Source organism: Siphateles boraxobius, unplaced genomic scaffold (assembly GCF_051911475.1).
Source record: "Siphateles boraxobius isolate OS27281-9 unplaced genomic scaffold, OSU_SipBor_1 41, whole genome shotgun sequence".
Classification (NCBI taxonomy): domain Eukaryota; kingdom Metazoa; phylum Chordata; class Actinopteri; order Cypriniformes; family Leuciscidae; genus Siphateles; species Siphateles boraxobius.
In genome coordinates this window covers 17,624,624-17,650,000 of record NW_027509042.1, presented here as the reverse complement: position 1 = coordinate 17,650,000, position 25,377 = coordinate 17,624,624, and the positions used below count along the sequence as shown (strand labels likewise).

The 25,377-nt window shown below is 38.6% G+C and overlaps 3 protein-coding genes across 11 annotated transcripts in view; 2 read left to right on the top strand and 1 right to left on the bottom strand.

Moving 5' to 3' along the window:
* shroom2a (shroom family member 2a) overlaps positions 1 to 3,961 on the top strand; it is a 53,887-nt gene extending 49,926 nt beyond the window's left edge. For all 9 annotated transcript variants that reach the window (XM_077198726.1, XM_077198725.1, XM_077198734.1 and 6 more), the window contains 3 exons: positions 234 to 414; positions 1,524 to 1,796; positions 2,736 to 3,961. In XM_077198726.1, coding sequence (XP_077054841.1) covers positions 234 to 414; positions 1,524 to 1,796; positions 2,736 to 3,020 — 739 coding nt within the window. In that variant the 3' untranslated portion in view covers positions 3,021 to 3,961. The remainder of the gene's footprint in view (positions 1 to 233; positions 415 to 1,523; positions 1,797 to 2,735) is intronic.
* Positions 3,962 to 5,768: 1,807 nt separating this feature from the next.
* Positions 5,769 to 9,241, top strand: cldn34a (claudin 34a). The gene is made up of 2 exons (XM_077199961.1): positions 5,769 to 5,890; positions 8,006 to 9,241. Exon 2 carries the CDS (start codon positions 8,109 to 8,111, stop codon positions 8,841 to 8,843), a length of 735 nt encoding a protein of 244 aa, XP_077056076.1. The 5' UTR covers positions 5,769 to 5,890; positions 8,006 to 8,108; the 3' UTR covers positions 8,844 to 9,241.
* A 12,252-nt stretch (positions 9,242 to 21,493) lies between these two features.
* On the bottom strand, positions 21,494 to 22,948 carry cldn33b (claudin 33b). Its single transcript, XM_077198724.1, has one exon. It carries the CDS (start codon positions 22,737 to 22,739, stop codon positions 22,074 to 22,076), a length of 666 nt encoding a protein of 221 aa, XP_077054839.1. The 5' UTR covers positions 22,740 to 22,948; the 3' UTR covers positions 21,494 to 22,073.
* Between the last annotated feature and the right edge of the window lie 2,429 nt (positions 22,949 to 25,377).

Below are 25,377 nucleotides of genomic sequence, written 5' to 3'. Positions count from 1 at the left end.
TTGTGAATCTAGGACTCATCTTGCAATCTGGCAGTCTTTTGTGTAAATATGACGTTGCAAAAATAATGATTCTTTAACACTCCTCTGTCTGCCATTGGTTGATCAAACAGATAGTTCAGCGTCTTCCGCCCCACACTCATGACACACAATTGTTTTATCCTGTCATAAGTAATGCTGTAGTGTTTGGATCAGTTGGCTTGTGTTTCTCATAAAACTCATCTGTGGGTTCTCAGGAAAGAAGACGACAGCCTGGTAGTGGCTACTGCTTTAGTGACTAATTCAACTTACTACAGTACATCTGCACCCAAAGCAGAGCTGCTGATTAAGATGAAGGACATGCAGGAACAGAGTGAGGAACACGACTCAGAAGAGGAGTTGGAGGAAGACAATGAAAGTGATCTTGCCAACAAGAAGGTACCAACAATCTTTACAAACAAATTGTATTGTACAAACAGATGCTTTCTTACCATTAGTGTTAATTTTGTCAGCTATTTTTGAATTTAGTGTTAGTACTCTTAAATGTACTTTTTTAGTTTTTATTCGGTGGAAAAGAGACACCGTATCCAGGGATGTCACTAAGATTGGAATACAGGGGGGGCTTAGCCCCCAAGCACACAGATTTCAGGGGGGGGGGGTTCGGGTTTGGTACTTGCGCTTCATTAGGCACACGCGCGCACATTTGCACACACACGCAAGAACTCTCACTCTCTCCCCCCAACCCCTTATTTACACTGCACACGTCTGCGGCACATTACGGCTGCGACACGGTTACCGGAGTTGATCGCGCCCACTCTAGTCAATGCTTGGATTTACACCAGCCGCGATGCGGCGCGTTTCAGAAGCGGCTCTCCGCGCTGCTTCACTAAAGATAGGCGCCTAGTCTATTTTGGAGCCGCGTCCAAGCCGGACCGTAAATACAAAAAATAAAAGTAAAAAAATAAAAAACCCTGTGCAGACTCCCAATTGTATTGCACACCAATATATCCTTGATAGAAGCCATAGACTGTAAGGTAGAAACCCAAAAATCAAGAAAAACCACGTCGGACAGGCAAATTACGTGGTCTCACGCATCCAGTCGCTTTGATTCTGAAATGCTCCTAGTGTGAGTTGGCACCGCGTGGAGGACGGAATAAAACCTTGTCGGAGCTGTAATGCATCGCAGACGTGTGCAGTGTAAATAAGGGGTCCCTCTCTGCTGTGCGTGCGCGCTACCCGGTTTGGAGCTCGCGAGCTCTAGATTCCGGGAGATTTGAACTAATTTGTGGGCATCATGGAGCCACTATCAATATGCGGGAGACTCCCGGAGACTAATTGTTGTTCTTAATATCATTTAGGGGGGCTTAGGAACATTTTGGGGTAGCTTCAGCCCCCCTAAAATAGGCCTAACGATGTCCCTGACCGTATCATGGAGTGAATGTCATCAGTTTGATAACACATGTGCTGCAAATACTCACCACCCAACCAAACACAGAAACGCGCTAATTACTAATTTATTTTATCAAACGACTTTCCTCTCTTTGCAGCATGAGTTGATTGACAGCCTCAGTAAGAAGTTGCAGGTGCTAAGGGAAGCTCAGGAGAGTCTACAGGAGGACGTGCAGGACAACAACGCTCTTGGGGAAGATGTGGAGGCCATCGTACAAGGTGTCTGCAAGCCCAATGAACTCGACAAGTTCCGCATGTTCGTCGGTGATCTTGATAAAGTGGTCAACCTTCTGCTGTCTCTGTCTGGACGTTTGGCCAGAGTAGAGAATGCCCTGAACAGCCTGGAGGAAGATGCTGCACAGGACGAGAGGGTGAGAATGAAAATGAGGGATTTGGGAAAGCAGGATTCATGTTGTGGAGGAATGACTTCCAGATTTGTAAATTTCAAAAATCACAAAATAGTTTGATTAAGAGAACAGAATTAAGGCTGTAAAACTATGCTAACGTAAAAGTACCACGTTAGGCTGATACAGGTGTCTAGCTCATGTCACTTCCAGATGCTGTTTTTCCCCCCTAAACTTTTCTAATTCCTATCTCTATCCTAATATTGATACTTTGGAAAATGGTAACGGAGTCCAATGTTACACATTACAGTTCTATTCTAGTACTATACCATTTATGCAGGTTCGATTGGACTAATCCAGATAATTAAATTTCCCTTACTTTAATATAGCGTTATGTTTTATTTGCATAAAGGCCTTTAGAGAAACGAATGATTGCAATTATTATCTTCAACCTGATTGATTAGGTCACTTTTTGACTGTAGTATATTGTACAATTTAAAAAAAACTTTTTTCTATTTTAAAATGTAATTTATTCCTGTGAAAGTAAAGCTGAATATTCATCAGCCATTACCCCAGTCTTCAGTGTCACATGATCCTTCAGAGAGCATTGTAATTGTATTATGCGGATTTGGTACTCAATTGTTGTTAATGGTGTGTGTGTGTACTTCAGTATATTTTGGGGACAAATTTGTACCCAAAATCTCCAAAAACCTCCCTTTAGGGATGTCCTCATTTGTAATTGTAAGTAATTAAAGGTTTTTTAAAAATACAGAAGGTTTTCTGTAATGGGTAGGTTTAGGGGTAGTGTTTGTGTAGAGGCATAGAATATACAGTTTATACAATATAAAAACCACTAGGTCTATGGAATGTCCCCATTTAGATTAGCTAAATAAACGTGTGTGAGTGAGCAAGCGTTGTTATAACGTGAAAATGTTAAAATGTGAAATGTTCATCTTCCTTCTGCAGCGTACTCTGACAGAGAAACGCAAACTGCTGATCCGTCAACATGAGGATGCCAAGGAGCTGAAGGAGAACCTTGACAGGAGAGAGCGTGTGGTCTACGACATCTTGGCCAGCTACCTGCCGGAGGAGAGTATGACTGATTATGAGCACTTTGTGAAAATGAAATCTGCCCTTATTATTGAGCAACGCAAGCTCGAGGACAAGATTAAACTGGGGGAGGAGCAGCTCAAGGGTCTGATGGACAGTCTCCCAATGGACCACAGGACAACCAACCACTTGATGGAGTGATTCATGCATTGATCCAGAGCAACTCGCTTGACGTCACCCTAAATAACAGGGTGCCAGTATTTAATGTCCATTTACTGCCAATAGAATTGCATTCTGGTCATATATTGAGTGCTTGAGTATCCAGCAAGAGAGCATTTTGGCAAGACTCATGAAGACCCTGAAAGTGCTGGGCACTTTCAGATAATGATTTGACCCAACCTGATTTTACAGAGCACACTGTGGTAGCTGATCTTATGCTTTCATGACCTTTCAATGTTATACGACCCATAGAATTATATGGTGAAATAATAATATTTTTTAAAGACACTTTAATTTTCCCCCCACAACTGTTTAAATAGACCTTGCCCCTTTTTGCTCTGTGTTCTCAACACTTGACACTCGGTAAAAACATGTCATGGTCACTCAGTGTGCTGTATCTTTTTAACCACTAGAGGGCGATGAAAGACACCTTAAAGTGCAAGTGCCTGAAGCCCAACGCAAACACTTGTGATTCAAACATACACTCAAATCCTGGCATAAATTCTTCACCCAAGTGTTGCACATGTAAGCTGTGTTGCTATTTTCATCAGGAGGCTGTAATTAACTTCCAGAACTGACTGTTGGGGGGTGCATTATATCAAATGGCGTGTCACTATCCTGATTATGTTAAAAAATAATTCAGTGATATTTGTAGTAATTTATTTTAGCCTTTTGAATCTTTGTATATAACTAGAATAGGCTAGTATTGTACTCTTTCACTTTATTTTAGCCAAGCAAACTACCACTTTAGTCTCCACGCTTTTTTTAGCTGTATATCACCATGAAATGCATTGTAACACCAGAATTAGGATTGACTAAGTATTCTATTGTTTAAAGAATCTAAGAGACTTGCCTAAACTATAATATCATTTCACTAAGGATTCAGTGCTTGTCTATAAAATACCAGCTGCCTTTTGCTCCAAGTCATGTGTCTGAGTCATTTATAACTTCATCTGTAAGATTTTTGTGTTTGGTATTTTATGAGGTCAGAATGGCTTTGAAAGGAGCACAATTTTAAAAAGCATCATGTTCTAGTCTATGTACATTTACAAAGATATTTAGTAGTCACAATTACGCTTTTGATTGTCGCCTTATTTCCAAAGATAGCTAATGAAAAGCAGTCTCATGAGTGTATTGCATTTAACATTGCTCTTCTTAATTATTACATTTAATCAAATGAGACAAATAATTTTTCATAAAAGACACAGTGTGTAGAAAAGACAAAGCATTTATTACAAGATCATTGAGTTGAATGTATAGCCAAAATATAATTGGCTCACATTCCACAAATATGTGATTTGGCTGTGATTATTCAGTTTTCACCTGCCTGGTAGATGTTGAAACCACATCATTCTGTATAGCAAAAAGCATCAAAAGCAGCATTCTGAAGATTTTTTTGCTAGCTACATATACATCACAAACATTTCGTTTACATATAACAGCATGTTTTAACAGTGAAATTAAGGCATTCATTGAACATTGTCTGTCATGCCTCATTTCTAGATGGCCACTATTGCTTTACTGACAATTGTTGGTATGAATGCAGTATGACGCAATGTTCTCAGTTTTCCAATACACTGTTGAAATACCATCCGTATATGTCACCCAAGATTTATTCTTTTTTTTTTTTACAAACAAAAATGTCTTGTAAATGGGAAGGTTTAGAGATAAAGTAGGCATATTCGACTCATCATGTTGGCCACTATGAATCCGCATCTCATGCAAATGTGCCCAGTTTTAAATGTATTTGTCAAAAGTAACGTATTATTCTTTTATGTGCTAAACATTAATTTATTTTTCCATAATGAGATCAAAGGAAGGACATTTTAGTACAATTTTAGAGGTAGGCTTATGTTCCTACAACATTTTGTGTGTATCAGTTATTATGCAATTTAATATTACGTAATTTAATGTTATTTTATTTTTTGTTTCCTGAAGCAATCATTCTTTTTATATATATCTGAATAGCTCTGATCACATTCGTTTTCAGTAATATTTAACTTCAGATATTGTCTCAGTGTCTTGGCCAATCAGGAAAGAGACTTTGACGTCTGTAAAACGCGATAGCGGGTGGAACAAAACCGCACAGCTGTGTGTAGCCTATATAATACTGTGGCATATGTGTAGGCTATATTTCTGCTGAAATATCTATTCAATTTATTTATACTCGAAATCAAAAACCTTTTTTAAAATCTGAAAACAGTAATGAAAAAAGAAACAATCGACGTTTTGATTATTCACTCTGAAATGCGCATTAGCTGGAGCAGCCTTAAAAAAACACAGGTCTTTGCATGATTTGAGCAAAGAATAGACTATCCTTTTTAATTTTTATCGATCATTTAAAATATGATATTGAAACATCATCCTGACCAAAATCTATGGAAGAATTTGAAGTTGTTTAAGTATATGCGAGCCCTTCTTGCATACCAGGATGTTTGATGAATAAAAGAGTGCTTTATGCAAATGTAACAGTCTGCTTGTGTTTACAGATAAAAATAGCAGGTTACATTATCATGTGCATGCACACACTGGCACTGCAAAAATGTTCTCAACAATTATACCCAAAAACAATTAGCCTAGGTCAAGTTGAACTGACCAGTTGTTATCAGTAACGTGATCAACCGCAGCGATCCAGTACACGTAGTAACTTTATTGTTTTGCACTGATCCTCCCCTCCCACTCATCCATTTACTGGATATGCTACATTAATCATTAACCACAGTTGTGTTCGACTTGTAGCATACGCGTCAGTTTGGAAAGTTGTCTTTTCCGCTAGTTTCGTATGAGAAATCCTGTAGCCTACTTTGAATGGACTGATTGACAGTTTCGAAGGAGCTCAAAACGTTTCACAGGTAAGGATGAGTTTGTTGTGCTCTATGTGATAGTGAGTAGGCTACATATTGTCATTACGAATGATGATTGAACATGCTCAGTCAATTTTACACAACCTTGACTGAAAAGTTACAATTGTGGATAACAAGAGCTGGAGTGAGTTCCCCTGGAAATTGCGAAAGTCACACTTTATTTTACAATGTCTTTGTTAAATTTTACATGTAGGCTAAATGCAGCTAACCATAAACTAAACCCTAATTCTAATCCTGAATTCATGTTGTTCATTGATACTCAGTACTAAAATTAATAATAACATTGTACCCAAGACCTTAAAATAAAGTGTAAACAAAAATACACATACATAGAAATAGGCCTACAGTATGGGTTCAATAGACTTTGCAACATAATATGATAACATAAGTTTTTGGCTATGAAATATATTAGTAACATGGAGCTATTGGGGGGTAGTTGGCAAAGTGTTAAGGAAATCACTTCCACAAAGCTCTAATAATTGTTCCCATCTCTGATTCCTGTGCGTGAAGAAACAGATTATTGTAAATTACCTTTCAGCTTATCCCGGAACATTCCGCAACCCCAGGTGTGCAGGGAGCCAGGCAGGAAATATTAGTCTCTCTCTCTCTCTCTCTCTCTCTCTCTCTCTCTCTCTCTCTCTCTCTCTCTCTCTCTCTCTCTCTCTCTCTCTCTCTCTCTCTCTCTCTCTCTCTCATCCTCTTTTCCCTCCTCTGCTTGGTCTCAAATGCGTAGTCTTTTGCTTGACCCTTAGTGCAGTGTCCTTTTTCCTCCCTCTGGAAACATCACTCTTCACCACAATTTTTTTAAACACTAGATGTGAAAAACATTTTCCTCAGTCTAAAATGGTTGTTTGTTTCCAAAGGAAGCACTTTGTACTGTATATTCCAAACACTTCAATCTAAAGCCTGCGTCATGTCCCAACCCCTTTGCCCCTGCAATCTCCATGTGTTTTCCTGTCTTCTCTCTACTGTCATATCATTAAAAGAACAAAAGCCCATTAAAATTTCAGTAAACAATAAGACATTTATTTTAAAAAAATTGTTACCATTTACGTCTACTTTCTAATGACTGGGAATAAATCATGAAATAATTTGCAAATTTTCCATTGACAGCCCTGGAAAAAGAATTATAGACTTATTATTATTATATTATTATTATTATATTACTTTTCTTGAAACACATTAAATATTTTCCTAATAATATTTTACTCGTTTTTTTGTTGCCCTTTTTTTATTTTTTATTTAACACATTTTCTACATAATACCATGCTTACTATTTTTCCAACACGTGCAGTATCAATGCATATTTATACATGAAATAATGCACTACCATTGAGAAGTTTTGGGTTGGTCATTTAATGTTTCGAAAGATGTCTCTTATACACACTCAGTTACTCCAGTCTTCAGTCTCTCATGATCCTTCAGAAATCATTCTAATATGTTGATTTAGTGCTTAAGAAACATTTCTTATTATCAAATGGCTGAAAACGGTTGTGTTGCTTAATGTTTTTGTGGACACCATGATAATAATTTTTCTTGTAGAATTTTTTTGTAACAGTATAAATGTCTTTACTGTTACTTTTGACCATGCATGTCTAATTGCTGAATAATACTAAAACTAATTTCTAAAAAAAAAAAAAAAAAAAATGACCCCAAAATTTGGAATGGTAGTGTAGGCTATCGCGCGCTGTATAGGAGTCTATGGTATCACGCTTCAGCTCGGGTGTGTGCGCACAGAAAGATGAGACATGATACAATATTAGACATTCATACAATATGAGACATTTATTCTATCCTTTTCTTTTGGTATAGAATAAAATACCAGTTCGGGGTTCCTCTTTCGGCTGTTGTTGCAGCCAACTGCACAACATATTGCAGGCAGTACTGAGACCGCCGGTCGTCAAGATGGCGGCGCAAATCTACAGTGACGTCATGTGAACCGAACGAATAGCTGACTTCATATTCTAGAAAGGGGTCCTTCAAAATGGAATCCTCATATTTTGGATCCCTGGCATCATTAGACAATTGTGTTAATGTCTTTTAGTTCTCCCCATCCATGACTTTGTAGGTTAAAATCACTTTTAACTTTCTTTAATCTGACAGAAGTTGTGTGATTGCAATATAGCCATGGCCCTGAAGAACAGTTGGCAAACCTGAGGAGGAAATATTCATAACCGCCTGGTGTCGGGTCTCAGCAGTTTTAGCAATGGCTTACCTAGCCCAGTCAGTCCATTGGGAGTTTGTGGGTCTGGTGCTTGGGTTTATAGGATGGATAATGATGGCCTCTATCTCTGGGGTGAACGACTGGAGGATATGGTATGTGGACAATCGGACGGTCATCACTGGAGGACTGGCCTGGGTGGGCGTGTGGAGGGCCTGTTTCAACAGCCACATTCTGGACTCGGCTGAGATCTGCAAAAGCATCAGCCTTACAGATTCATTCACTCCTCCAGAAATTGCATCCGCTCAGGTACTTTGCATGACCGCTATTGGTGTGGGGATAGTCGCTAACCTGGTGGCAGGATATGCGGTGAGAAATGCAATTCTTGGGGTTGATGGCGGACATGTCAGATTGGCCTTTGTGATGGCGGGTTCCTTGTACTGGATAACTGCAGTGTGTACTCTGGTCCCTGTCATTTGGAATATGAGTTCTGTGCTGGCAAATCTCACTATAGACTTCCCACCTGACTTCAACTTGCCTTCTGCTCCAGTAAAACAGGAAGTGGGTCCAGGGATTGGGTTTGGGATCGGCTCAGCTTGCCTACTCATTGTAAGTGGACTACTATTATTGTGCTACAGGTATCCCAAAACCGAGATGCCTACGAGTGGAGAAACTGGACATTTTGACAAAAATCTAAGTGATGAAGGCTTTCTTGGTGTAATTAAAGAGAGTATGGATGAGGGGGAGATCAACCCAGCATATGTATCGGATCATCGGTAATAATAAAATGCATTATTCTAAGGACATTGAAGGCTCTACATACAATTTCTCAAGAATTTTGACTATTCAAGGTAAATTTGTATATCTGAGAATATCAAATATCATAATTGAATTATTTATTTACTAAAGTGACATCAAGCCCCTCTAGGCCCTAATTGGTATCACATTTTTAATTTGAGAGATCCTATAATACTGGAATTTTACAGTTTTTCGTATAGTCTTGTTACATAATGTGCAGGACACACAATGCTATATCTGAAATCTGTCTGTGCAACAAAATTCTGACCTAAATGTCTGTAATGTAAGCTATATACTTTATGTTAAATGTATATGTATGTATATATTTATCAATTTGAGGTCAGAAAGATTTTAAGTTTTAAAAAGAAGTCTCTTATTTACAATAAGACTGCACTTATTTGATGAAAAAATGGTAAAAACAGTAATATAGTGAAATGTTATTTAAAAATGTTTTCTATTTGAATATATTTTAAATTTAATTTATTCCTGTGATAACAAAGCTGAATTTTCAGCATCATTGCTCCAGTCTTCAGTGTCTCATGATCCTTCAGAAATCATTTGTATATGCTGATTTGGTGTTAAATAAACATTTCTAATAGTGTGTGTGTATATGAAGATAATGTAAAATGCTAATTTATTCCTCTCAGTGTTTTAAGGGTGAAAGTAATGAGCACTGGACCCAATACGATAATTTAAAAAAAACTAATTGAGTAGGCCTTCAATACACTGTAAAAAAAAAAATTGCTGCTTTAATTTTTTAAGTACAATCAACTTGGATGTTTAAGTCCTTTCAACTTACATTACATAAAACTGACTTTTAGAAATGAGCTGAATCTTGTATAAAATAAAAAAGTTGAAAATTGGTTAACTTATTTTGATGATTTAAAGCAATGTAAAAACATATAGTGTCACAACTTATTGATCATATAATTTTTAACAGTGCATGCAACAAATATGTTCCTGTTTTTTCAGACAGTGCTTACCTATAATATAATCACCGGCTGCCACTATAAAAGTTGTTAACGTAAAATATCTTGAATTTGATTTTAGATATGATTCAGCTGACTAGAGTGGATCTTTGAGCAGGGACAAGGTGATTTCAGAGGAAATAACCCCTGCCATGAGTGAAATTAACTTTACTGTTATTTCCCAGCTTGATACTTGCCCTTATTACTGTGTTTTTCTACACCACCCATGGGCTTTGAGTTTGTTACTTGCCAACATTTAATCTTGTTAAAATTGAACATTAATTTTGACAAATCCCACTGGATAGTACATGATTTTCTTCTGTTATAAAACCACATAATCCCCCTGATAACTTGACAAAGGGAAATTAATTATTTAATTCTTGCCAATCAAAGTTGCTTTTTTTGTGTGTGTGTCTTGGTTCCAATGTTATTTTCGTAAACGAAAACTGAAACTAAGACTAAAACTACTGTTAAAAAAACATTTTCGTAAACTGAAATAAAATAAAACTTTCAACATAAATGAAAAACTAAGACTATAACCGAAACTAACAACAGTTACTGAAAAAACTAACTGAAAGTAATAATTAGCAAAAAATAAATAATCGTTTTCGTAATTAATTTTCTCTCATTCTGTAGGCTACCGGAAATTCACGTTTTTCCATTCAACTGCGCTATTTTATTTTTCATTGTATGAAAATGCGAGTCTCGCGTCTTTTACAGTGCATGAAACAACGTCTCGTGCATGAAACAAGTTCTAAAAACGCGGCACTCGAGTTAAAATAAGTTCAATTTATAAAAGATGTCTCTAGACCTCAAAAATGTAAACAAGAATATGTCAAGAATTGTGATTTGTCACTTCAGTGACTTCTGAACTGTGAACCGAGGAGAATTTGTCTTCCAGGATGTAGCCTACTCCCAGGGCCATTGAGATTAACTCATTGTCTTAGGGAGGGTAACTAACAAACACATTCTGCTCTCATGTGACCAAGAGTGGGGCATAATATTGGTGGAGTTAAACAAACTTTCTTGGACCTCAGTATAAAACCTCCTTTACAACAGCTTGTTAGTATTTTTACCTGTGCCCCAAAAGGATGGAAGAAAGGTATTAAAACAATAGTATTTTCTGAAAACCCGGTTCTGATTGTGCAGCATATATGAGACGTGTGACATTAACACTTCGCATATTATCACACACACTGTGATAAGAAAGTAAAGCCAAAAGTAAAGGCCAATGAACATGACGACATTCTCATATCAGAGTTCAGCATAATCATGAAAGATAAAACAGTATACTAGTATTTATTATTCTTTTTAAACCTAGTGTCAGTCATTTGTTTTTCCTGTAAAGCACTTTGAACTGCATTGATTTGTTTGGAAACATGCTTTATAAATGCATTTATGAATAAATTACTGATTAAAGATTTATATATATATATATATATATATATATATATATATATATATATATATATATATATATATATATATATATATTTCATCTGTGCTTTTCTTTGTTGTACAGCAAAACATGTTTTATTTTGTTTTTTAATTGTGACATTTTTAAAGGAACAATTGATAATTTACTTACTCTCAAGTTGTTCCAAATTGTATTACTCCCCTTTTTTCATGAAAAAATGAGGATGAGGACCTGAAGGAGATTGTCCCTTTAGTTATTTAATGTCTTGAATTAAAGTTAACTGGATAATGCAATATGAACTGATTTACAGATTATGAGATTAGATCAAACCTAAAGGTAAAGATTAGATTTTGACATTTTATCTCTGCACTGCAGTGGTGTTCTGAAATGAGGAGGCAAAGTCCTCGCAGTTTTTTCCATGTTTATATATATATATATATATATATATATATATATATATATATATATATATATATATATATATATATATATATATATATATATATAGGGTGATATCAGCTAAATTGGGCCACTTTTTGGTAAATCGTTTGGGACAATAATACAATACCATATATGCCTTTTCCATGTGTTTTTATGATTAATAATGACTGTTTTTGATAATTTTGTGTTGAAATTATGTAATAAAATAAAATTATTTAGGCCCTACATCTCTTGAAACATCAGCTGTGCCAATTTTTTTTGCATGAGCAGTTTCAGGTAAAATGGACCAGTCAAACTGGAAATAAAGGGAAATAGTAGGCTAATTTATCCTAAATTTTAATTTTAAAACACAATTGCTTATACAGCCACATGACATTTAAGCTGCATTAAACAAACATATTCATATGCGCCATTAAAAAAAAACATTTTGGGTGCAAACCCACATATTCAAATGTGCAATTAAAAAAGTTCATTTTGGAACAGCATCAGTAAACTGGTGTGTGTCTGTGTGTGTGTGTGTGTGTGTGTGTGTGTGTGTGTGTGTGTGTGTGTGTGTGTGTGTGTGTGTGTGTGTGTGTGTGTGTGACTCACACTCACACACACACACACACACACACACACACACACACACACACACACACACACACACACACACACACACACACACACACACACACACACACACACACAGCTTTATGCATTTTTACATTTTCAAAATTCAAAGTTTAGTATATTTATTAAACCGTTTCCCTCGTGGGCTGCTCCACACAATGTAGGTGATTTCAGGTTTTATTATCCTTGTGGGGACATTTGGTCCCTGCAATGTAATATAAACAAAGGCACACACACACAAACACACAAACACACACACACACACACACACACATCACTTTTTCAAAAAACATGTTCATACTAACAACATTATTTCTGATTGATGCCATCAAGATAGATATTATTCATATTTTTTGTGTGCATGTTTGTTTTTTATAGATTTATCATCCTTATAATAGTTTAGTTGGTTTAGTTTAGATTTGGTATGCCAGGCTACTTACCATGCATCTTTCTGGTGTAGTCTTGATTTGAATGATTCTCCCGCCCACCATAGCAACCATAAACTAATCAAATCACCTGTTACTTGTCAAGCACAGTTATGACAACAGTTTGAAATCATTTACAGTCATTGCCTCTAAATTCCAGAGGGGCTGGGAACCCCAAACCTTAAATGGCCCATTTTACCTGATGGCCCATTTTACCTGATATCACCCTATGTGTGTGTGTGTGTGTGTGTGTGTGTGTGTGTGTGTGTGTGTGTGTGTGTGTGTGTGTGTGTGTGTGTGTGTGTGTGTGTGTGTGTGTGTGTGTGTGTGTGTGTGTGTGTGTGTGTGTGTGTGTGTGTGTGCGCGAGAACTGAGATAAATCTCATCAAGTTAGTGTTTTTAAGCATTTTTATATTTATTACAAAAAATAACTAAAGGCAGTAACAAAAACAATATATTTTACTTGCGAACGTATTTCAGATCATCAGTCATCAAAGCTTGGTAAAATGATTTCCATTACACGAGAGTATAAGTTAAAACTTCATGCTGATTTGTACTCGGCTTTTAATTTCTTAATCACACGAGGTCTCCAGATACTCATCCCGTGCGAATAGGGCTAAAGATGTAGCTTTACAGTAACCTATGCTTCTCCATCCATTTACGCTTCTTTCCAAATGGTGATGTGAATCTCCTTCTGTCTGGTGTTAATCGCATCAACACACACAATGGCTGCAACCACAGTGCGGTCTCCCCACTGGATCAGCATGACAACCGTCTGGATTTAGCCGAGTAGGGGACATCTCTAGGGTCTTCAAGTGGGCACCTTCCGTCCTCAGTGTTTCGGACGAAACACTGGTCACAGACACGAAGATGTAGCCTACCTTTAATTTCACCAAACTGACTGCTCACAAAAAAACACACAAAAAAAAAACACCGTCATCATGTTTTTTGGGCCATTTCACGTTTGATTTTGACGTGACATAAGGCGGTGAAATGTTGGCTAAGTGTGTGAATTTTTGTCAAGTCTAGTTTTGAGTTTTTTTCATGTTCATGTTTCATGTCCTTTATCTTGAAGGTTTCCCATTCTCCTGTTCCTGACTTTATCATGTGATCCTGCCATATGCTCCCCTTGTCGTTTAGTGTATTTTAATACACTAAAATAATATCGATTTTCATCTATTGATTACTCCTGCCCTGAGAGCAGCGCGTAATGGGTGTTCCCTTTCGAGAGGTCTCTCCTATTGCGTAAGTAGCTTACGCTATGGGAAAACTCCTTTTCTCGAGAATACTGAAGTCTTTATGTAAAACGCATTGCAGCTGCACAGCTGACAGCAATGAACGAAGGAAGCTCGGTTATTGGCTGTGCTGCGGCAAATTGCTCGAACCAATGACGGGGCGACTGAATGCGCGACCAATGAGCGGGCTTCGCGCCCGCGCGCGTCAGAGCCCGTCGAGATGGGCGTGGCCAAGAGCTATTTATTGGGCGCCCCGTCATGAGAGCTCTTTAGATTTAATCTCCTTCAGCGAACATCTTCTTCGCTGGATCCTCCGGATTATTGAAGCCTTCGCCACCGTCGAAAAGCATCCCACCCCTCTGTTTGAGCCGCGCAAGAAAAAGCGCCGCTCACAGAGGCTTCCTGAACCTGAGCTCAGTGACGTCCCGCCGAGCCAGTCTCCGCGTGCTTCACCGCCGCTCTTGCCTTCCCTACCACCGGTTCAGTTCACCCAGCCGGACCTACACCTCTCTAGCAGAGCGGTGCGCCTTGTGACTTTCGGGGCGTCCGAGGACGATGGGGGAATAGATGACAGCTTGTCCATCGACGCTGCATCGGACGACTGGCCGGGCTCCACTCTCGACCCCGCCCCGTCGACGCTAGCTAGCACGAGCGGGGGCTCCACCATGGATACCGAGATTATCCGTGTCCTCTCTAAGGCCGTGGAAGACCTCGGGCTCGATTGGTCTTCTCCCGAAGAACCAACCCGGAGCCGATTGGATGAGTGGTTTCTGCAGGGGCGCCAGCAGGCCCCTCGGCAAAGGTTTCGCCGAACGCTTCACTGAGGCCCAGAACGCTTCACAAGCTATGCGCCATTTCCTGCCCAAGCGCTCCAGCTCATCGCAGAGCAGACAGAGACCGCTACAGCCGCAGCGGGCTAGAACAGCTCCCACCGCCTCTCAGCCCGCGCCTCAGGCTGACACTCGACGACGCTCGCGCTCTCACAACCGCAAGCCACCGTCTGAGCGACGGGGTCCTCGGCCCAAGATTGTGCTGAACCCTGAGCCTCGAAAGCCGTCCTAGCCACAGGAATGAGAAGAGAGAGTGCGTGTCTCGCAAAAGCCGGACCACTCTCTCTGCAAAAGCTCAAACATTACCCAGTCCCCTTACAGGCGGCTGGATATGTCCATACAGCAGTCAATGGGCCAGTCAAAGAGCTCGCTCACCTGCAAACAAACGGCGTTTTTACGGCGACGCACAGAAAAGCGCCTCTGAGAGCCACGAGCTCAGGCGATTCGCTGGCCGGGTCCCTACGTCACAGCGGCCCGCCCCTAGCCTGTATTCAGCCCATATCTGTACACGCAGCGGCATGGGAAAACATTCCAGATATGCCGAAATGGGTATTGGATATAGTAAAGCACGGATACTCGCCCCAGTTCGCTCGCAGACCACCACGTTTTACGACTGTGGTCGAGACGAAAGTGAGAAAGGAGTGTTCACATGTTCTACGCACCGAGGTGCGCAAACTAATAGAAAAGGGCGCTGTGGAAACTGTTCCCCCCTCTATGAGCGAGGAAGGTTTTTACAGCCGCTATTTTCTCGTCCCGAAAAAGGATGGCGGTCTCCGCCCCATCCTAGATCTCAGACACCTGAACAAAGCACTAATGATTCGCTCGTTCAGAATGTTAACAACCAGGCATATCCTCGCGCAAGTACGCCCAGGAGATTGGTTTCTCTCAGTGGATCTGAAAGATGCTTACTTTCACATTCCAATAGCGCCTCATCACAGGCCGTTTCTGAGATTCGCTTTCGAGGGACAGTCTTACCAGTACACAGTACTTCCGTTCGGCCTGTCCCTGGCTCCCCGTACATTCACGAAATGTATGGATGCAGCACTTTCCCCCTTGAGACGAAGGGGAGTGCGAATACTGAATTATCTCGACGATTAGCTGGTCCTAGCACAATCAGAGAGTCAGTTAATAACACACAGATCTTGGATTATCAGCCATTTAGAATCCCTGGGTCTAAGAATCAATTTTGCAAAAAGCATACTATCTCCCAGCCAGAGGATTTCATTCCTGGGAATAGTTCTAGACTCGATGCAAATGACAGCGCGTCTCTCATCAGAGCGCGCGCTCACCATCCGGCACCTTGCAACATCATTCAGGGTGGGCGCTCGCGCCCCCGTCAAGCGGTTTCAGAGGATGCTCGGTCTCATGGCCTAATGCATAAAACACGCTCTGGTTCGCTTCAGCAATGAAAACCAGTTTGTATCAGCCTATCGAGCTTATTTATAGGCCAAGGCCACGCCTATCCTGGCGGGACGTGACATAATGGGCGCGAAGCGCCCCCCATCGGATATGGCGTCACGCAGGGCCTCTCTCGATAGGCTGCTGCTGTTGCCGCAGGACAGCCAATAGGCACGCGAGCCATCTTGCCTATGTCTGCATGCTGCCGCGACGCGTTTTACATTGATTCAAAATTAATGATAATTTTTGGCTTCAATATCTCGTGGAAAAGAGGTTTTCCCCATAGCGTAAGATATTACGCAGTACTCGTTCCCTCTCTAGAGAGAACAGAGGTTACGTTAGTAACCGAGTACATTTTTATCTATTGAGTACTCCTGCCCTGAGAGCAGTGCGTAATACACTAAAATAACAGCGATTTTCATCTATTGAGTACTCCTGCCCTGAGATCAGCGCGTAATACACTAAAAATAACAGCGATACGAATCCATTGAGCAATCCTGCCCTGAGAGCTGAGCGTAATACACTAAAAATAACAGTGATTTTCATCTATTGAGTACTCCTGTCCTGAGAGCAGTACTAGGGCGGGAGATGTATCAGTTTGACCGTAGAAATGTCGCGGAGACTTGAAGGAGTTCTGTTGTCGCATATAATTTACACACACAGGGAGATAGCATTGGAAAAGCATGTTTTACACCAGTTACCCCCTAAGCAGCTTTGTTGCGGTCAACTGATTAAACAGTCAGATCAAAATGCATACAATACGATATTTAGACGATGATTATTAGTTCTGTACATTTTAATGTTCGCTGATTATCTTAATAAATGTTAAAAGATGATGAATTTTAATAAAATATAGTAAAATCACTTACATGGCAATAAAAGCTTTCTCCCACGAACATCTGTTTGTCTTGTATTCTGACTAATCCCTCTGAACGTTCAAACGTCTTGACCCCGCCTTTGCTTCAGTTTCATTGGTTGAATATGTAAACCAATCATTTTCCTTTCTGCCCTCAGAACATGTTTGAGTAAGTAAAACTCCCATCTGCTCATAGGTCCTATGTTGTCCTATGTTGTCCTATGCGGGGGTGGGGCTGACTTCTGGTGAAATGATGACTTCTGGTGAATATTCTATGCTATCATACATTATAGCATATTATAATACAACTTATTAGGCCTATATATTTATAGAATAGCAAAGTAGGCCTAATCAATATACAAGACTGAACCACAGATATATAAAGGCTATCATGATCATTTTGCCAACAATGAACCATGGATTTGTTTAGTTTATAATACGTTTTATTTTTTAGTTAAACAAATAGGCTACAACATATAACATTCAAAACTCATCGGCTTAGATTTTCTGTAGCCTTGTGCGAACTTATTCAATAGAATTAGACTACTAAAATGTTCTTTCCAGTGCAAAAAATTATATATTTAATTTAATTAGACAACATTTTAAGGGAGTGTAGTGCAAATATCTTTATATAATTATACTTTATAGCTAACTTTCTTCTCGCTGGCTGCTCGGACTCGGAGGTATCCCGCTGTTGTCACTTGTCGTCATCGTTGCTGACGATACGTGACTCTAAATGACTAACAACCAATTAAAAGGGCATTCTCTGACCATGGTCCAAGATGTTAAAAACGCTACGCGGCTGATCATAGACAAACAGGGGGAGAAATTAGGATATACCGCACCGTCAGGATTTTTTTTTCTTATCATAGCCTACAAATGTCTTCGTTCATAGTATGTCTGACATATATTAGAAGCTATGTGTCTGTCATGGATTTGCACCGAATTGATTCTCAAAAATACGGAACAAAGTGCGTTCCGTATCAGTTCAATACGGAACAAGACTTTTATGTGTCAAATACAGGACGATTCCGTATTATACGGAACGGTTTGGCAAACATAATTTCAGCACTCCTGTTTGCCATGCGTCTCTGTTTAGTATTCATGTTCCAACTCACTGTTGATGAGTTTTCAGTTCATGTTTAAGTTTTAATTTTAGTTTTGTATTTGCTTATTTCGGATTATCAATAAACTGCACATGGGTTCTCCAAGCTTGCCTCCAGTGGACTAAATGTTACTGATGTTTACTTACTTTTTAATTAGTCTTCCCATTACCAGCATAATTGTGTTCACTCAGACCAATTTGCAAGTGCTCACGAAAACAAGAGGTGGGATTTATTGCATAAACCAATTATATCCAATCATATCGCGATGGAGGAGTTGCCTCCTCTCACGTGACTCAAATCAATGTACTCAGGGGAGGCAAGAGACACGAATTCCTCGCTGTAAGTTTACAAATGTAACTTTAAAAATGTAACTTTACCTGTAATTTTGTAAATGGATTATTTTCTAAACCAAGTTTTTGAGGAGGCACTGGCCTTGCTTTGGGTGAAACACCATTTAGCTTGTGGCCATCAATTGTGTCTGTTTGTCTTAAACCTTTCTACAGGCCTCTTAACCAGTTTGTAGAGCATTCTGCTTCATGATCATGTATATTGAGTTTGAGTATAATGCACTCAACTCAGCTGGACTGAGGCATTTCCACCATACAGGTGCTGTATGATGCACAAAACTATCATTATACAGTTTTGAAGAAAACATAATTTTCTCCTGTATCCTTAAAAGGGATAGTTCAGCCAAAAATTAAAATTCTATCATAATTTAGGCCTACTCACCCTCACGTTGTTCCAAACCTGTTTAAATGTCTTTGTTCTGCTGAACACAAAGGAAGATATTTTGAAGAAAGTTTGTTACTAGGCCGCTTTTGGGGAACCATGACTTCCATAGTAGGACAAAAAAAAAATGGTCAGAACTGTTCAGCTTCCCACATTCTTCAAAATATCTTCCTTTGTGTTCAACAGAACAAAGGCATTTATACAGGGTTGGAACAACATGAGGGTGAGTAAATGATGACAGAATTATCATTTTTGGGTGAACTATCCCTTTGAGTATGCAAGCTGCAGTCAAATCAGTCACTCATGGGGGAAACAAATTGTAAAACATGTAAAATAACCAAATAGATCATTTATGTATTCATAAATTATTATTATTATTTTTATTATTAATTATTCATATATATATATATATATATATATATATATATATATAAACTTTTAGTTAGTAATTAAACCATAATTAGTATGATTTCTGTGTCGCTGTGGTGGGGAGGCTAAATGAATATGTGGTTTTGGTGTATTGTGGGTGTGCATGTGATCACACTGGGTGTGTTGCGGGATAAGCACTGCTGGTGCTGCCACTGGCCATGAGCTGCAGCTTGTATCTCATCTACACAGAGGTCATCTCACCCTCTGCTACTCTTATCTGCCCTTTTGCAGCTAAACAACTAAGTAAAGGGTATAAACTCAGATGAGTAACACCAATAATTAAGGACTTGATGGTATAATTTTACTTGAGGACATTCATTACAAGTCTGTATACTAAACCTGCTTCACATTTTTTCATACAGTATGCTCGCACAAAAAGCAGGTTATCTGAGCTTGTGCTCTAAGTTAAGATGTTCATGAATTGACAGCAATATGTTTACTGACCAGTGCAGGTGATAGTCATCTGTTTATAATGCCACGGTGTGGACACAAGTGTCTTTGTTTTTGAAATTGGTACTTTTTCCAGTTTGATAGGTTTTTTTTTTAATTGCACTTTTATGTAGTATTTTAAAGAAAGTTCCAACCCTAGAATGACACTACAATGTGTTTAGAAATTTGTATTGATGAATTTGTCGATTGATTGAAAAGGTTTAACAAAAAAAAAAAAAAAGATGTTAACTGTGTCGATAACTTCACACAAAAAACACCCTCTTGTAGAAATAAATGGAAAAATAACTAACATAAGATTTATGATGTAAATAATTTTTCTGTGTTTTTAAAAATGTTTGTTTATATAATGAGTGACGTGGTTACTTTTCACTGAAAGAATCGGACATTGCTTGGATGGTATTTCCTGCAAGCACATTTTTCTTTTGTTTTGCTTATTGTTCTCTAAAGAAAGAGATAATAAAAGGAAAATGATGAAATCACATAATATACAAAATACTTTGTTTGTGAATGATGTTTATCCCACAATGTTCAAATGTTTACAATTTAGTTGAATGTGTTCGTTTATCAGCTTCTTTCACTCCCGATTGTTTGCAGTGAGCTGGACATTGTTCCTAATGAGTCGAAGACGCACCACTTCCCCTTTCTGGGAGGCCAGGGTAGGTCCCCTCCCAACCAGAAGCTGTGTTGAGCGTTAATAGCTGAACATCTAAGTGTAAACATACCGCCCATTTTAATTTTCACTATCAATATCCATCGGAGGAAGTTGAGGGCACAATCTATGTGACGCCTTCAAGTCTGAGAACTTTTTGTCCATATACCATATTATTTCTATTATGTCTAAAGCAATGTAAGTCACATATTTAATGAAACATTTTTTCCAGTGTTTGTGCTTGGATTTATCTACATTTTAATGAATCTCTGATTTCTCAAATCACTGACCCCTTGTAGTATGAAGTATCATTAGATGGGGACATTTCCATTTAAAGATGTGATTATTTAGTTGAAGCTCTCTCCAGGGTGGAGCCGTACCTGTTGCAGTTTTCAGGGTAAAGGAGCTCCCTGTCTCCTCCTAACCTGCTCAAATCAGAGTAATGATGGAGAGGAGGAGGTGGCACTGTTTGGCATTCCTCAAGAGGACATGCTGCTCATTAGAGCCTTCATTAAACACAGCTTAGTCTCCATTCTGATAGAGACCATCACAGACAATTACACTCAAGAAGGCATTTACAGCCATTAGCTCACCCGACTGAACACACCAGAACATCTCATTTTGTTCCATTTGTCCTTTTTTGTATACTCTGGCTTGGAAACTAATGCTCGAGATCAAAACAATTGCTGTTTATTTTTTTATATTTTGTATTATTATTATTTTTTATATTAAAATTTTTTCATTTTTATTTAGAAATGTAATCTAGGGGAGAATTTTTTAATATTTTCATTCATAACTCAAAGACTACTCTATATTATACATATTAAACATTTAGCAGTATTAATAGTAGACTATATATATATATATATATATATATATATATATATATATATATATATATATAATTTAATAGCCTACAAGGTGCATCAGTAGCACTAGTACATTAAAAAATACAAAATTATATTAATAAACTACATCTCAAAAAAGGGTACTTCAAAGTAACAATATCATTGTTTAAATATTTTATAAATGTAAATTTTATAATTGCCCCATATAGTGCATAAAAAAACATTGTATGTATAAATGATGAGTTCAGTCAGAATCTTATGTATTTCTTACTAAAGTAGACAATATAGACAATTAGCACCAGCTGGTTTCCAGGGTGTTCACTTGATCTCCAAACAATGAGTTACTTAAATCCCTTGCAAGTGACATTAAGTACTACATGTACAGTGTACGAATGCAAGCAGAAATAAGAACCAAAGTGTTATTGTTACTAGATGAATAACATTGAAAGTAAACAAAGGTTGAGGACATACTTTTAAAATAATCTAAGACAATATTTGTGAATAAATTTCCAAAAAATGGGAAGAATTTTTTTATTATTGGCACTTTTTTTCAATCACTATCTCTTTTAAACTGAAAACATATTGGCAACCTTTTAATATTAATACTTCACTGATAAGACATAATACTCAGACTGGAGGATTAATGCAACATAATTTTTACCTGTTTCATTGGTTTGATTGATATATATACATTAAAGTTCAAAATTTTCCAGAAGGGAAAAAAATTCATTTAAAGATCAATTAAAAATTTTCCTGTATAAAAAGTTTTTTCCCTGCCCCCTCAACATTAACAGTCATTTCAGGACAGTGAGGATCATCTCAAACATACTCAGTCCGTTTTCTCGAACCATCGACAGTTCTGATCTCCTGCCTTTGATGGTGATACACCAGATTTGCTTCTCTGTATCTTGAATCAGTGCAAGACGAAAATAACAGGATCCCTGCCACAATGTCGAGAAGTGCTGCGGACCAGCCGATGAACAGCGCGTCCCCAAACTCTGAACGGGGCAACACCTGAGGTGTGCTCTCATCGAAGAACTTCATGACAATATGATGAGCGACGTAGGAAATTGCAGTGAGCACCAACATTCCAGCGATGCATAAAAACACAGCAGCCGTGATCTTCAAACCTCGCTTGGTCCGCCGTCCCTCCTCGCTCTTGCAGCAGTTGATCTGACTCATGGCAGGGATGGCGAGGAGAAGTCCGAGAAGACATGTGGCATCCGACAGGCATATCAGAACACGGGCCAGCATCCACATTTGATTGAGGCCTAGGAGAGTGTCATAGGGGCGGCACTCCGTGCCAATCACCTCGTGGAACACGCACGACTCCCAAAGCCCTTGTTCGTGGCTCTCCAAGGTAAATAGTTCAGTAGAAAGTGACAGCCACTGAGGCATTATGGTGGCCGCCAGGGAACAAAACCAGCCCCCCATCCCGATCAGCATCCCCAGAATTTCCATAGCCACATTGCAAGGGTTTGTCATGGTTACCTCTGACTACCGTGTCCCTCTCGGGGTCCAATGGCCTTCGGAACCTCAAGAACCTCTTCTCAATGAGAGAAATGAGAGAGGAATGAAGAGTATGAGAAGAACAAAAGCACCTTGGATCCTGATATTGTACAGTTCTGTTCAGTTCTGGCAGGTTCTTCACAGTCCGTCAGTCTTCAGTAAGAGGCACTTATCATCTGAGCACAGGAGGTGTACACATGGGGAGAGAGGGCACTCAAACTTTAGGCCCTGCCCTCTTGGATCCTTTTCAGTGAGAGAGCGAGAGAGCGAGGGAGCGAGAGAGAGAGAGAGAGAGAGAGAGAGAGAGAAATCACTTTATTTTTACAACTTTTTTACATCCCTAATTCAAACATCATATCCCAACAATATTGAAAGGGAATAAAAAAAATAAAAAATAAAAATACATATATTTGTGAGACTGTAGTATTCAAATTCCATTCTCAATCCTGCTGCCACCAGACTCATGTACATGGCTTTAGATATATATATATATATATATATATAGAGAGAGAGAGAGAGAGAGTGAGAGAGAGAGAGAGAGAGAGAGAGAGATCTTTTCATTCAGCCCCCAATCTGGCAGGAGGAGCCCAAAGGCCACATGGGATGCCATTAAATTGTAGACAGGATGCCATTAAAATCGGGATTGTTGTCATTTTCAAGGGACAGACTGTTTCGATTTTACTGGCCCATTAGTTTTTGTTTGTATCTTTTCATTTGATTTCCCTGCTATCGGCAACAGCACTTTGCCGTAGGGGTTGGCATGAGGAAAAGAGAAACGTTTATAAAGGGAGGAACGTTTTCACATTTTATAGAGTTTTTTTTAAGAAACGAGTGGGTGAGAGATAAGCTCCGCTAAGTGCCTGGCAGTCCATTCTTTGACCCACAGCAATTGCACAGCAAATATGCAGTGTACCCTAACAAGGGATCTTTGATCCCCTGCCGACTTAAACTCCTGCATGGTTATTTATTTATTTAATTTTTATTGGAAAAATAAGAAATTTGGATTTATACAGTGGGGTCTGAAAGATTTATTTTTTTTGGTTACACTTTAGACATTCTCTTGACTAACCTATAATTAATAGCCTATAATAACTCTCATTACAGTATAAGTAGACTGTTACGGGAAGAATTAGGTTGACATATACTGAAAAGTTACTTATAGTCAGTAGAATGTCTGTTGGAGGACCATCATAATAAAGAGTTTGCAGATATTAGGCAGAGAGTCTACTAATACTCTAATGCAAGTTATTTGACATGTAGGAACAATACATCAAAAAATGTCTAAAGGGGACCATCAAAATAAAGTATTGCCAATTCTTATGACAAATCATATTCTATTCAGGACATTTGGAGTGAGAACTTATGTACTGTAGTAATATATGTTCCACAAGTTTGTACAAATCCTGATGATTCGTTTAATTTACCCATAATTGGAGAATGAGAGAATCCTGTGATTCAGTCTGACCATTTTTACAGAACAGTGTCACAACAAATTGACCTATTTGATGTCCTATAGAAATAGTGCAGAATCTTTCCATTTATATATAATTCATTCACATTTATGCAGTTGGCAGACACTTTCCAAATCCAAATTCAAATCCACTTCCATTGTATTCAAGCTAAATGTTTGGCCAGTATGTGTGTTCCCTGGGAAAGGGAATCGAAACCACTTGACATTGTTAGTGTCAAGCTTCACCAGTTGAACAGAAACATGAAACATTGTATTTTCGATTTTCAATATAGCCTTTTGTGGCCTTTCTGAGTGCACATGGTGCAAGAAAATATCATTTTGAGTTTCAAAGGCCTTCCTATATCACATGCAACATTCGTTTGTGTTAAATATTAAGTTATTAAACATATAGCCTTCATGTTTTGATCAGATTGATCATCATGGTTACTAACAAAAATAACATTTTTAAGTGCAATTAAGTTTTGTGGAATAAAGCATTGTCATTGATACTCATCAAAGTATTTTCTTACTGTGCATAAAAAGAAAAAAGGAAATGAGAATGTGACCTGAAGTGTGAGGCTGTCTCATTTTGATCTGGCTTCTGCAATATGTGGAATAGTGTTGAGATAGAAGTGTTCATTGCACTTACAGAATGCCACGTATGGCAGTGGCTCAAGAACAAATCTATGACGTGAAACAGTGGCTCTCCACAAACACATAATTGGCTCTCAACAAACACATAATTAACACACACACATTTCAGACCTTGTCTGAAAAAGATTTTGATTACAGTTAGTTGAGCAAATAAATAAATAAATAAAATACTTTAATTGTTAAGGAGAAGTTCAGCATGAAAAATTAAAACTCTCTCATCATTTACTCACATTAAAGGGTAACTAAACCCCTGGTTAGAGCCTGACTCCACCCACTGGAAATATTTGAAAAATGCTGGAAAAGTGGGCAGAGCCCAGCGGAGGGGGGCGTGCACCTGAGACGCATCTCTTTGTATGGAACATTCCTACGTCACCAACCACCCCTTATGTCACGGACCACCCCAACATCCAATAGGAAAATTCAACTGCAGTAGCCACCGTTCAACCTGAAGAGGGCAGCACTCAAACGTTTTTACACCATATATTGTAGAATTAAAACACTTTATACACA

What these genes read in the sequence shown, in the direction of transcription:
- cldn34a (XM_077199961.1), top strand. Translation starts at nt 8,109, where the DNA reads ATGGCTTACCTAGCCCAGTCAGTCCATTGGGAGTTTGTGGGTCTGGTG.
- cldn33b (XM_077198724.1), bottom strand. Translation starts at nt 22,739, where the DNA reads ATGACAAACCCTTGCAATGTGGCTATGGAAATTCTGGGGATGCTGATC.